Here is a 14,987-nt window from a genome sequence, read left to right as displayed (position 1 = left end):
GCCGCAAAATTTAGGTTTGACTTGCAGACTGAGATTTGACTTACAGAGCAGAAAAAAACCAAAATGGAACAAAAACGGCCTGTTACGGGATTACACTGGTGCCTCGCACAACGATGTTAATTGGTTCCAAAAAAATCAACGTTGTGTGAAACATCGTTCTGTGAAACACCATTTCCCATAGGAATGAATTGAAAACTGGTTAATCCGTTCCAATTGGAACAGATTGCCATCGTTCAGTGAAAATCCCCATAGGAAACATCGTTGAGTGAAACAATGTTTCCTATATTGGAATGTATTGAAGCCGACTCAATACATTTCAATGCCTTTGCGAAGTCCTTTTTCGCTCCTGTAAAAGTGTCTTACAATGTTTGGACACTGTTTTAAATGATTGCAATGGTTAGTCCACCTCCTGAAACCTATGCAAATTTAATTTGATGTTGTTCAGAGTCGTCCTTAATTTTTAGTGATTTTTTGAATTTTCTCTCATTGGAATGTATTGAACTTTCCGTCCAATGCATTCCATTGAGAGAAAATTCAAAAAATCACCAAAAATTAAGGACGACTCAGAACAACACCAAATTAAGTTTGCATAGGGTTCAGGAGGTGGGTTAACCATTGCAAGCATTTAAAACCTGTTCCAAACATTGTAAGACCCTTAAAAATGAGCGAAAACGGAAGAGCTTCAAAAGCACTGAAGCCGGCTTCAGTGCTTTTGAAGTCTTTTCCGATGTCCATTTTGCTCATTTTTAAGTGTCTTACAATGTTTGGAACAGGTTTTAAATGCTTGCAATTGTTAGCCCACCTCCTGAACCCTATGCAAACTTAATTTGGTGTTGTTCTGAGTCGTCCTTAATTTTTGGTGATTTTTTGAATTTTCTCTCATTGGAATGCATTGGACGGAAAGTTCAATACATTCCAATGAGAGAAAATTCAAAAAATCACCAAAAATTAAGGACGACTCAGAACAACACCAAATTAAGTTTGCATAGGGTTCAGGAGGTGGGCTAACGATTGCAAGCATTTAAAACCTGTTCCAAACATTGTAAGACCCTTAAAAATGAGCGAAAACGGAAGAGCTTCAAAAGCACTGAAGCCGGCTTCAGTGCTTTTGAAGTATTTTCCGATGTCCCTTTTCGCTCATTTTTAAGTGTCTTACAATGTTTGGAACAGGTTTTAAATGCTTGCAATTGTTAGCCCACCTCCTGAACCCTATGCAAACTTAATTTGGTGTTGTTCTGAGTCGTCCTTAATTTTTGGTGATTTTTTGTTTTCCCTATTTAAATGAATTGAACTGTCCATTCAATTGATTTAAATGGGGAAAATAAAAAAAGCATCAAAAATTAATGAAGACTCAGAACAAAACCAAATTAAGTTTGCACATGTTTCACAAGGTGCACTATGGAATCCAAGCATTTAAAACAGGTTTCAAACATTTTAAGACACTTTTAAATGAGCAAAAAGGGACATCGTTAAGTGAAATTCCCCCATAGAGAACATCGTTAAACGATGGGGGAAATTCCTCAAAAAAACCCATCGCTGTGTGAATTCATCGTTATATGAAGCAATCGTTGTGCGAGGCACCACTGTAATCGGTTTTCAATGCACTGTAGGTCAATGGAGACTTGACTTACAGACTTTTTGACTTGACAACCGCCTTCCAATACGGATTAAGTTCTCAAGTCAAGACCCCACTGTACAGCAAAACTGTGCATGCTCTAAGTTCTCTGGGTTTCTCCATCAGGCTCTGTGATACAAAAGTAGGGAATAGAGAAGAAACAAGAAAGTTCTAAAAGGTAGCCCAAATATTGTGGCTTGATGGACTTCAGTTGATTAATTAATTATAGACAAGTTTGTGACTTAGTTCAGCTATCCTTTCTTGTTGTAGGAGCAACAGTGAGAATGTACCACCTTGTGGCCTTGTTCCCGATAGGTCAGAACTGAGACTTCTGGCATATCATTAGTGCAAAAGTGCTCTCAGTGTATAAACTGAAAAAGGAAGAAAGGTTGGAATTAAGACTTCATGAGCTCTGTTTATATAACCCATTACTGAGGTGAAAAAATATGCATGTCTTGACAAATGCTGCTTCTCCGTATATGTAAGAAGCTTAAAATTTATACCATTCGGGGGAGCCCTCTTCACAAGAGTGTATTTATCAGCATTTACTGATATTGCATGGTAGCCTTTATCTCCGAAAGGGCTGCAGGGAGTCATCCTATGGCTAGCAACCAATTCGTCATTTTTTTTATGCAGCATGACCAAATAAAGCACTGAATACACTTTCTGAGTATTTGTGCGAATGAGTTAAGTTTTTCTTCTATCTGTATATCCTTTGCTTTGCTTTAGTTCTCTGGCCTGTTGAAAAAGAGAGCTAGCAATAATATTTTTCCTCCTCCTGTTTTTCTCCTGCCATGTGCTTTGAAATGGTGTATGCCTTTGTTGTTGTTGTAAGTAACCTTTATTGGCATAGGAAAGTTAAAAGCATGCAAATAGAAAAATTTATAAAATAATAATAAATCACGACAGGAGATACTTAGGGCAATCTGGTTAATTTTTAGAAACCTGGGAGGAAAGAACCTTTGCAAGGAACTCGGCTACTAAGGTCATTGTTTCTTGTGAATAGTCATGGAGGAGGAAACCTGTGAGAAGCTGGGGAGGGCCGGAAAAGCCTGAGATAATTGGGCCTATGGTACAAGCTCAAAGATTTTTAAACTCAGGACAGTAACAGAGAATGTGTGTAACTGAGTCAGGCTCTAAACCACAGAAGTTGCAAATTCTTTGCTCAAAGGGTACCCGAGCATATCGTCCCTTAAGAACCTCAGAAGGGAAAATGTTCAGCCAGGCTAACATCATCAAGGACTGGAAATAAGATTGTCCAGAACCAAAGGAGGGAAAAAAATTGAAATGGATTGGGGAACATGTCTGATTCACATTGATAACTAACTGGAGATACTCAGACTCCCATAGTCTCTCCTTGATAAGGGAAAGTGCCTGTTTAAAGTTACTGTTAAAAAGGGAGTTTAAAGGTATGCCAATGGACACGAATTTGGTTTCACATTGCGTAAAACCATATGGATTGATAAGGGTCTTTAAGTAGGTGAACAAGGAGAGAATCTGGGTCTATTTTTAAACCAGAAGTGAGTGCCCACGCCATCGTTGAGGGGAGGTGCAGGCCTAGCTCTAGGACTATAGTAGATAATTTAATTAGGTTGGGAATCCCTAGAATCCATCTATAAAAGGAAGCAGCCACTAGATCAACTTTATTGTTCATGGCATTGATCCAGATTGGAACACCATAGAGCAGGCGATTAACCAGTTTAGCCTGGAAAATATGAATGGTGGCTGGAACGAACTGATTCCCAGCATTATGATGGAATTTAGTTATAGCTCCGAGAAGGTGTGAGACAGAAGCTATCGCAGAGTCTCTATGTGTAGTCCACTTGAGTTGGAAATGAAGTGATATACCTAGGTATTTAAAGGATCTGACCTGTTCAATGAGCCGGTTATTAATTTTCCACTGAAAAGGCTTCCAAGATTTTGAGAAGACCATAATTTTAGTTTTCTCCACATTGATAACAAGATCTTTGCGTGAACAATATGACTGAAAGAAGAGGAGTTGTACGCCTTTGAATGTGTTTGCCTTTGAATGGCACTTGGCAAGCATCTTGACTACTAACTAGATTTGTAAGCTTGTGTCTTTCTGTACAGATGTACTTGTGTCTAAGTAGCTGCTCCTTTTTCTAGTGGTGAGTTCTTATGACTTTGTTTAAAATAAATCTGTTGGCTGAGAGAAATACCAAACAGGAAAACATATATTGGCTTGTATCCAGTCTCATATAAAGTTCTTTGAACTGCCCTCAAGATGAATGGATTTTCTGTCTTCATTATTACATTCATCTGTAGGGTGGAGTCCAGGAAAATGCATGCTTGCTTTTTATGTGTAGTCCTATTTGCCCCGAGGGCTGGGTGCACTTTAGATATGTGGGATCTGTTTTGTTGTTTTACTAAAACTCCAACATCCACCAAAGGTGCGCACTGAGAATTAAAGAATTTTGAAGTATCAAAAACGCATTGTCCTTCCACACAAAAAGCCATTCTCAATTACTGCAACCTTTCTTCATTTCAACAGTATGGTTTAGAATTTAGGATAGCAAATTCTGCCATTGCTGTTTTTGTTGAAAGATTAGGAATGAGAAATCCTTGCCAGTTGAGATCCAGATGTACATTCTTCCCACCTTTGATTTAGCCTTGGTTCTTCAATGCTAAATTACATCTTGTTTGCATGATGGATTTTCATCATTTTACCAACCTCGGAAGGATAGAAGGCTGAGTCAACCTCGAGCCGGCTGTCAGATCCCTTGGTATTGAATGCTGACCATGAGCAGAGTTTGGGCTGCAGTACTACAGTTTGAACCACTGTGCCACAATCCCAGCAACAGGATCTCTGTCTTGTCAGCACTGCATTGTAGCATTTCTTTTTCAGTATTCTTTTTGCATCTTGCTTCTTTAGAGGTTGTGATGCAAAACAGCAAATAATGCTGTAGCCTGCCTTAATTTACAATCTCATAATTTCTTGACTTACCATTAGGTATTTCAGATAGGTCCTCTTGTCTCTATTGTAGTAGGAGGCCAAATGTATTTTAGAAAGTGAGGAAAGAAGGTTGATTCTTAAAAGTTTTCCTTGGCTATCAGTGATGAGCAGACTAAAATAAAGGCATTTTCTGTTACTGTTCTGCAGAGGAGTAGAAAATATTTCAAGTTAAGCTTTTTAGTTGGTTTGCCCTTAGTGGTAGGTACCCACAGAACTGCAATGATTTTATTACTGAATCTCAAATGCAGCTGACTTGTAGTAATGCCATAAGAGTATGCATTTTTTAGAATTAAGACTTACATAACACTGTACAGTAGGACCTCGACTTACGAACATCCCTACATATGAACTTTTTGATTTACGAACTGCTCGTTCGCAAAAAACTGGCATCGACTTGTGAACAGAGCCTCGACCTACGAATGAAACGGAGCGATCGGCGTCTTCGGAGGTCTCAAAGGGCTTTCTCCCCGACATTGGAGGAAGCCGTTTGAGAGCTCCGAAGGCAAAAAGACAGGGAGAAAGGGCTGGAAATTCAAATTTCCCACCCTTTCTCCCTGCCTTTTTGCCTTCGGAGCTCTCAAACGGCTTCCTCTGACGTCGGGGGGAAAGCCCTTTGAGACCTCCGAAGGCGCCGATCGTGGCGGCAGGGACCTCCCAGGAGGCCCCCGTTACCGCGATCGACGCCTTCAGGCTTTCCCGGGGAGTAGACCGGGCCTACCGGGGAAAGCCTGGTAGACCAGGCCTACCAGGGGAGGGTCTCCCCTGGTAGGCCTGGTCTACTCCCTGGAAAAGCCTTAGGGCGCCGACCGCGGTGGCGGGGGACTCCGGGAGGTCTCTAATGGCAGCGGACAAGCCCTGGGAGCTTCGCCGCCACCATCGGAGACCTTCCGGGGGTCCCCCGCCGCCGTGATTGGAGGCAGCAGAGCGCCAGGAAGCTTGAGCTGGCTGGGTGCTTGGTCGCTCACCCCTGGCTGCAGTGGAGGCAGCAGAGCGCCGGGAGGCTTCGGACTGGTAAGTCCTTTTTAAAAACGTGTTCTGGGTGGGTTTTGGAGAGTGGGTTTGGACTTGGGGAGGTTATGTTTCTGTGTTTTTTGTTTGTTTGTTTTTGTTTTGCAGTCCCAGTGCAGGACCTGCTCTGTTTATTTTTATTTTTATTTTGGTAATTTTTTGAAATGCTGGAACGGATTAATTCTGTTCCCATGCATTTCAGTGGAAAATAGTATTTCGATTTACGAACTTTTCAACGTACGAACGCTGTTCCAAAACGGATTACGTTCATAAGTCGAGGTACCACTGTATTCAGCTTCTAAATTTTTCCCTGTTTGGTAGTGATAACAAGGTTTTCGGGAATGGTGGGATGACCATCCATTGCATTGAAACTATATAATTAAACCTTTTACTATACCTGTGGACATATATTTTTGATCTCCACAGGAAATAGCCAATTACTGTTTAAAAAAGAAATCCACTTCAGACTAATTATGATTTGTTATTTTTCACTTTGGAAGGTTGAATAATACTCTGCAAATTTACATTGTTAATGTTTGTGACTGTCTTTATTATGTAATGTTCCACTTGATTACATACTTTGCCCTCTGTGTACATGCTGCCAGATGTGTGTGTGAGCGAGAAAGTGTTCTGCAAAGCATGTCGGCCCTTTTACTTCTGGACAGAGTTCATCAGACTGATAGTTTAGCAATCTGTAAACACGGACAGGATGAGGAAATCTGTCTGCTTCCTGAAACCTTGTATCTGAGCAACATTCAGACACCACATTGAAGACCTTTTTATTGTTTATAAAATAAAATATTTTCCTCTCTAGACAAGGACATTTGTTATTTGATTGGGAAGGTTTCATGTTTGGTTAGGAATTCTGTGAAGCAAAGGTGGGAGTTGCCTTGTGAAAGGTACATTAACCTGCCTTTTATTTGCAACTTCTGTTATGTCTCCTGGGCTGATTCACACAGCCCTCAACATGTGCACACTAGACGTGAAGGGCATGGAAGCACTGTGTGAAGATGATCATGTGGATTTTGGATGTGGATCGAGGGACATCAGATTCTAGTCCCCACTGAACCATGAAACTCATTGGAGGGGTTTGGGCCAGTCACTCTCAGGCTGTTCTCATATGACGGTTGTGAAAATAAAGTAGGAAAGAAGGAGAGCCACATATGCCCTCTTGAACTCATGAGAAAAAAACTAGTGACTAGTATGGGTGGAGAAGGACACTTCCCCTCTTTGCTTGAAGAATAAGTTACTAATGTATTCGCGAAGGCTTTCACGGCCGGGATCTAATGGTTGTTGTGGGTTTTTTCGGGCTTCTTGGCCGTGTTCTGAAGGTGGTTCTTCCTTTCTTTTTGCAAAAAGAAAGGAAGAACCATCTTCAGAACACGGCCAAGAAGCCCGAAAAACCCACAACAACCAATAAGTTACTAACTTCATAGAATTACTAGTATGCATAAATTACTTTTGTTGTGTCCTATTTTGATGTACCAGCTGTTTTGTGCGGTTTGGCAAAAAGAGGTGGTATTAGGAGAGGTCCATCCACATGGTTTGTAACCTTAGTTTACACTGGTCAGAGGACTTATCTTACATCTGTTTTAAAGTTACTGAGTCAACAACAATTGGACAGTAACATCTGAGCTAGGTATATATCACTGCTTATCATGTATGGAAGAATGTAAACAGGTGAGAGTGCGGAAATACCTGCTTGAAAAATGTTTTCAGTAGAAAAGTTTGATACAATGTACTAGTAAAGCGTTCCTTCTTCCACAAAATAGTCCTTTTGAGTGATTTAAGCAGACAGAATTGTTTTTGGATTATTGACAACACAAGCCTCTGTCGACTCAGAAACCAGCTCTGTTGGGTTTGATGGGATATACTTATCCAAGTATTGCAGCCAAACCTTTTGTAAGATTTTTGCTACATAGTGGAGCTAATGAAGGTGGTGATTGCTTCTGTTTTAAGTTTCCAGAGTGTGAGCAGGGGCAAGAAAAGCAAACAAGATGAAAAGGCAGATACTTTGTTTTGTTTTGCTTGTTTCACAAAATAGTATCTCTGCCCTCCTTAGAGGCGTCTTTTCACAGTTTGGCATAGTTGCGTCTCTAAATTAAGACCCTTAAGAGCTCACTTTCTCAACAGATACTTTATGACTGCAAACACAATTCTTCTTAAGTAGCCTTTCTTGCTTTGTGGGTTTTTTTCTACAAGTCTTACGGCCACTGATTTAACTTTTCATTGCGGTGAGGGTTGTTTTTGTTGTGCAACAGGGTGAACCAAGTTAAGCAGGAAAACAAGGAATGATCTATAATTCAGTATTTTTACTTTCTCATCCAACATGTGATCATTAGGAAAGTACGAAGTCTGTTTACAAATGGAAAAAACGTCAGGAGAAGGGGCCAGCAAGAAAATGAATCACCATTCCCCAGGCTTATTCCTTTTTTCTTAATTACACTTTAAAAGATTTCACACATGTCCTCATGATTCACTGCTTCCATCAAGAACTATTCTTGGCCATCACTTGACCAAATATGTTGCCAGAGAGCTATGCCACACATTAGGAACATATACAGCAGTCATGAGGAGGAAGAGACAGGGCTGCTTTACAAAATGCTTAATTTCTCTCAGGTTAATGAGGGCAAATATCCAAAAGAATTATATGACTTACAGAAACCTTTAGCGTTCAATTTTCATGCATTTGACTGTGGACCTGAGCCAGCTTCTATTAAATGGTACATTTCAGTGGGACAGATGTTCAATGCATGGCTAACTTCATCCGGATTGTGCTCTTTAGCCTGAGTGTTATCCATTTATTTGTATTAATGTGACATACAGTAATTGCATTCACAGACCTATACCTGTTTACTCAGAAATCCGGTCCATAAAATTCAACAAGATCTACTCCTGGAATCAATTTTGAATTGAAGCCTCAGTTTGCCTTTCTGTAGAAATATATTTGTCATGTTCTGGAAACTTCCCTATCCTCTCCCCCTTAAAGCTCCCTTAAATGCCTGTTTAAAAATATATTTGAACTATTCTTTCCTCATCTTCTTTTCCCTAGTCTTGTGCTTGAGTTTGCTGTCTTTTCCCCCACTTCATTTTGGTTGTCAGCCAGAGAACAGTTTCTGCTATGTCATTAGTTCTGTGCTAAAACAGACTGCCAATAAGTTTTTGTTCTAGGCAGTGCTCAGAAGTTGATTGAGCAAAGTATAGAAACAAATGTTTACCAAAGTACAAGCAATCTGTCAATGGTGTGTTTCAGGTTTGTCTCATATTCCGAACAAACTTTGTACCCATCACCGTTGGGACTTGGACGTACTACAGCAGCCCTGGCCGACAGTGGATCCAGAATACCTTCAGCAGCCAGATATAGTGGACATGACTGTTCTGGTAAGAGTGCAAAGTTTTACTTCATCAGTGATCACTAAACTTTATGTAAACAATTTTGAATGTATCTATCAGGAAAAGTCTATGTGGAGCAGTCATGCTCCCCTCCTAATTAGTTGGGGGACAAGGCAGCCGAGCACCAGGGACAGTGAATCATGCCAACCCTCCTCGTGAGCCTCTGTCACTTTGGAAAGCCTCATTAGCACAAAAGAAAAGAAAAGAAAAAAATCCAGAATGTGGCTCTCTAAAGTTAGCCAAGCCAGAAATACTTGGCTCTGCTGGCCCTTGGAGCAAAGCATTGTAGATGGGGTGCTCTGGGAGATTGCCTGTGCTGTGATGGAAGGGTTGATGTCCCAGGGCACTGGCTCTGAGGAAGGACCCCAACAAGCAAATACTTGGGCTCAGGTAGCTCTGTGGAAGAGAACACTGACCACCTTCTCCAGATGGCACTGGTTTTTTAAGAGGCAGTGATTGGTGGAGATAACTGTAGGTAGTGAGTGACACAACAGAGGAGAACAGTGGAAGAGTACAAGATGCTGTTAGTGCAGAAAGGTTCCTTTTACTGTTCTTGGCAGCCAGTAGATGTCTTCGAACTCCTGATGCTACAGGGGTGCTGAAGCTAAGCAGATAGCGATTTAGTTGGCAGTCTAAATGAGAAACCATTATGAGTGCTATGCAATAGTGGGACAGTAATAATTATTTTCTTTTTAAAAATATTTCTGTGATTTTTCTTAAAAAGAAAGAAAACACATCAAGGTTTACATATCCTTCTGGTTTGTTGAAACTTGCTAACATGAAGCTTTAGGCTTAAAGTCATGCTCCACATTTCTGAGTTTTAGTAGCTGTGTAAAAATTCAGTAGCTGTAAATATTCAGAACTTGTATAAATACTAAAGCTGTTTTTTTCTCAGCTTTACGTATTTCTTTCTGTAAAACTTGCAGTAATATCAAAATATACCTCTCTGTGCTACAGTATTTGAGTGTCCAAAGCCAGGCTGATGCAGTATGCTGATATTTATTACCTTTGCTTTGCTTTGCTTTGATTATTAATTATTATTTAAATATTGATGGCTTCAAAATCTCCTCTTAACTCAAGAGAAAATGTGGTAGCTGTTTTAGGGACTTTTCTGCTTTGATTATTTTGGGAACAGCAGTTGGTGCTACTTTGGAAGATAGACTATAGCTGAGAACATGAGAACATGAGCATCTTAAAAGCAGGGGTGGGGGAGCCTTGATAATTCATGTGGTCCCTTAATGCCATCCTTGTATACAGGCTTTCCTGAGCCAGGAATGGCCTGTGTTCAGGGAAGCTCTCCTAGTTAAGTCATCTGCAAATGCAATCCTATACTGGTATTTTTGCTAAGCAACTATCTTTGCTGCACATCAGTCCTTCCCCCATCAGGAGGAGATGGAGTAGGTGATGCACAGCTCATGGAATCCACACGACAATCTCCAACCAGTAATTCTAAAGCAAGGGTATGGAATGGGAATTATTTTTGCCAGTGGGCCACTCTAACAAATCTGTACTTTCTTTTTCACCAAAGCATACATATGTACACACACATAGATATGCACTTCATTTTTGCTACACAAGGACAGTACACGTTTTATGGCAGTGGTGACTCTTCCAGCAGGACAAGTTGAATGCTACACTGCCTCAGCTTTAGGTTATCTTTAACTGTCTCACTCTTGCCTTCCTCCTTAGCAGAGGAAGAAAGCTTATACCTGTCCATTTATTTATTTGTTTGTTTATTTGTTTATTTATTTGTTTGTTTGTTTGTTTGTTTATTTATTTATTTATTTAAATTTAATTTAATTTATACCCCGCCTATCTAGTCATTCTCTCTGTGTACTTGTGTGTGCTTCTCTGTGTATGTGTATGTGTGTGCATATGCATGTGTATGACTACTCACTTTTGCCTCTGACTCCACACGCAATTGGTTGTTGTGTTCTCTCCCCCTTTCCCACATCAGCCCCAGTGGGCACCAGCTGCCTTGAATTTATGGTGGCAAGCATTTATCTGGAGGAAGTAAGTCAAATGTTAAGGGGATATGCACATCTTCAGACAGTAGACATGTTGCATGGAGTTGTGTCTCTCTGTGCTTAGGGACTTGTATCTCACCTTTATTGGTGACACACTTTGCTCTCTCTCTCTCACACACACTTTTTTGTATTTCTCAGTGAATATATGAGGGGAAAAACAGATAATAATTAAAAGATGGGAAGTGGTAGATGAGCGATTGTAAAAGAATATGTGGAAATAGAAAAGACTTATTGGGCCCAAATACCTCCTCCTGATGGAAAGCCTATCTAGAGGCCTAATGGAGATATGACTTAAAGCTCTCACAGAGCTGCTCATGAAAATTGCATCCTCACAAGAAGTTCCTTTCCAAAGTCCATAATATATAGGATCATCTTATTTGTGTTCTAAAGTACAGTATTCAGTTATATGCTTCCCTATTCTCACTGTACGTTGTGCTGGCAATGATAGGGAAATGCACATTCTGTTCATGTCAAGGCATATGGTAGGATGTTGCCCAGGTTATGAGAGTGGGTTGGCCTCCAACATGGCTATTCCAACTTCCATGTAGTGCTGATCTAGCTCTGTCTGCATTCAGTCTGAAAGAGGCTATTGAACATTTGGCATCTATGCTGGAAACATGATGACAGAAACTGGCAGTTACCCAAGGATGCTCAAGAATGTGCCAACTTTGCATACCTATCCCAGACTCCGTCCACAAGGTCAGAGACAGTTTGGCCTTGTATTTGCTGAATTCCCCACCCAGAGTTTAGATCTTACTTTTAACTTCCCAATGCTTTTTAATTTTCTGCTTCATGTAGCATGATTACCCAAGCTGGCCCAGTCCATCTTGAAAACTAGCATTTTAAGTTGTCTGGAATATCTCTTAAAATTACATATTCATCAACAGAGGAAGTTGAAGTCAATTTTGGGACGGTCGCTCCACAACTCTGAAATAGTCTCCCACCCAAAATTTGCCTGGCCCCTTCACTGGGAACTTTCAAAAGACCACTAAAAACATGGCTGTTTATACAGGCCTGCCTGAACTTTTGAACATCTTAATACAGCAGTGTTTTTAACAGTTACACCTTCAACTTCTCCACCATGCCTTTTATTATTTTAATTATTTTATTTGTCATTGTTGTTGCATTTTGTTTTAAGTTGTTACTTGGTTAATCTGTAAACCTCACAGAGTGGCCTTAATAGCCAGATGGTGGTATAAAAATCAAATAAATAAGTTTAAAAAATAATTTTGCTGAAAAACTAACCAGTGTCTATGCATCTTATAACTCCTATAAGGCAGGTGCCTTCTGACTTTTCAAAAAAAATCTCTTTAAAACACAACTCAGTTGAGTTATGTGTCTATGCATGCAATGAAGCTGATACTAGCATGCAGTTACAAGACAAAAATTAAGGCAAGTTGAAATCAATAATAATTGTATGCTGTCAGGTTGATTCCAATTTATGGCAACCCTTTTTAGGGTTTTCTATGCAGAAATTACTTAGAAGAGGTTTACCATTCCCTTCTTCTTGGGACATCCTGGGACTGTGCAGCTTGCCGGAGGCCACACAATGCTGGCTTTTTTCCCAGGAGGCACAATGGGAAATTGAACTCCCAACCTCTGGTTCCGCAGTCAGATGTCTGAACCACTGATACAAACCAACAATGGCTTAATTAATACAGTGGATTTAATAGAAATTAATAAAATCCATGGAAATAAGATTCTGATTTCCATAAACGTGTTACCTGTAAACAGATGGGAAGAAATATACTGGGGAAAAAGGAGAAAAGTGAGAAGGCCCAATTTTAGATATTTATTTTGGTTCTTCCTGTATGTCTTTTTCAACTCCAGATCAACAACAAATTCTGTGGTAAAGTTGGAGTACCTCAGCAAGTAGCCCGAGATGCCGAAGTAATTCGTGAACTGGTTCTTCAAAGCAAGCTGGGGAGTGAATACCTGCAAGGACGTACCATTACAAAGTTCTTCTTGTCTCCTCGAACTGCCCTTGTCAACTTCCTTGTTCAAGAATAGCAGGCAGTGATGTTTTTAGAACTGCCTACAGAAGAGCACCTGATGAAATTCATCAAAGGAATCATTTGGTAGAGTTAGAAGAGCCCCCCAAAAATCATGGTGGGGGAGAAATCATAATTGATTTAGGGGTTGGTGCTTGCAGAGGAAGCTTCTGCACTTGAGGGGAGCATACTCGTTGGTCAGAGTACCTCCTCAGGTGTTGAAGCCTCATGTATGAGCAGCAAACCCCTTTTCATGGACATCTCCCAACATTCATTCAGAGATGGAAGAGCTGATGCATAGTTCCAGAGATTCGTGGACCTGACCTGTACAGCTCCTATGGCGTATTAATTCAGCATATGAAGAGGGGGTTTGTGCATTCCCAGTGTCACTCTTCATTAAAATTAAAACTATTTTAGGCATTTGAAGAGACTCTCAATAATGATGAAAACTACCTGACCATATTCTCATTCTGAGTGCAGATATTATGATGAAGAAAAGAGGGGTTGGTAGAATAAGGAAGTGAGAGCTACATTGTATAAAATGAATAAACATATGCAGGTCACCAGACATTTCTCTGGAAATTGTGGATGAAAATACACTTGTGTGTGTATTGCCAGGTGGCAAGCTAAAGTGCCACAGTGAGTATTTGGCACAGGATGTTCCTCAGTTTAATAAAGAGCAGCTATTATATTCTTGTTTATCTATATAGAAATCCTTACTGCAAAAAAATGATATTTTAAAGCTCTTCAGTGGATTATTCATAGACATAGTGTACATTATTACAACCAACCATGCCTTTTCCCAGTTTTTCAATACCAAAGATATTAATTCAGAACAGTGAAGTCTATTTCTCTTTTAACTATATTTTTATTTATTCCGAGAGAGCTCACTTATATAATGAGGTAATGAAAACTTGTTTCTAAGCAAGACAAAGAAAATCCTTATTTATCTCTGAGTTCCAAAGCAGCAAGCTGGTAATAGATCAAGTTAAAGCATTGCAATGTTGCCGGGGGATATTCATACATGCCGGGCTTGATCTTTTATTTAATCTTAATTCTCACACAGCTCAGACATGTGGCTACAGTGGAAGTTGTTATTTTGTCAGTGTGCTTTGTAGTATAGAAATTAAAAATGAAGTACCCTGTCAAGTGTGGAGAGTCAGTGATGTACTGCTATAGTATGGAAAGCAATTCTCTTGATAGTGCAGGCCCTTGGCAAGTACAATGCACTATTCTTGGAATAAGAAATCATTTCACTGTGGAACAAAGGGGGCAGGCTTTAAAGTTTCCTGGCTTCTGTTCTTCTCAACTACATCTTTATTTCAAAGATCTTTACAGTCTGCACACCATGAATTGTAGGTAAGCTGCTTATCTTTACATCTTCCAAATTCTTGGCCAGTATCTCTTGGCCCTTAACTCTGGGTGGCAAATACGACAATGAAACACTAGTTTTTTTAAAAAAATCTAAGAAAAAAAATTAAACACAGAGACAGACACAAAGAGACACACACAAACCACCTGTAGTTGAAATGTAGGCTTTATTCAAGTTCCTGAATGCTGCTAGTTGACCAGTCTCCTCTTAAATTTAAGTTATTGGAAAAAAGATGCCATTGGCCAGCATCCTGTTTCTGCCAGCGTAATGTAACACTAGTGTAAATGCGGCAGGTGCTGATGCCTAGTAACAAGGAATTGCACTACACAATTGTCTTAGTTGTTTTTGCATCTCTGTTTTGACTGATTGTGCAGTGCACCGGCAAAACTACTTCAAGGGTCTCACTTCTGCCTCAGCCATAACACAATTACCATGGGAACAACCTCAAATTGTTCATGCATACTTGTGCAAAAGAATTTTGGCTAATGAAAGCCATTTCCTATATATACAGGAAAATGGATTTGTTCCACAATATAGCTTAGCTGACACTGCATATATTTCAATATTCCTACTTACCAGAGCATGTGTTAACAGACTTTTCTTTATT

General features: G+C 40.0%; 1 protein-coding gene across 4 annotated transcripts in view; it reads left to right on the top strand.

Annotated features, from left to right (window-relative positions):
- Positions 1–14,153, top strand: part of LARS2 (leucyl-tRNA synthetase 2, mitochondrial) — a 119,608-nt gene extending 105,455 nt beyond the window's left edge. For all 4 annotated transcript variants that reach the window (XM_073003520.2, XM_073003518.2, XM_073003519.2 and 1 more), the window contains 2 exons: positions 8,851–8,978; positions 12,848–14,153. In XM_073003520.2, coding sequence (XP_072859621.2) covers positions 8,851–8,978; positions 12,848–13,027 — 308 coding nt within the window. In that variant the 3' untranslated portion in view covers positions 13,028–14,153. The remainder of the gene's footprint in view (positions 1–8,850; positions 8,979–12,847) is intronic.
- The last annotated feature ends 834 nt before the right edge of the window (positions 14,154–14,987 follow it).

This window comes from Pogona vitticeps, chromosome 6 (assembly GCF_051106095.1).
Source record: "Pogona vitticeps strain Pit_001003342236 chromosome 6, PviZW2.1, whole genome shotgun sequence".
NCBI classification, from domain to species: Eukaryota; Metazoa; Chordata; class Lepidosauria; order Squamata; family Agamidae; genus Pogona; species Pogona vitticeps.
Note: the sequence above shows the minus strand (reverse complement) of the source record. Positions and strands in the feature narration are given on the sequence as shown.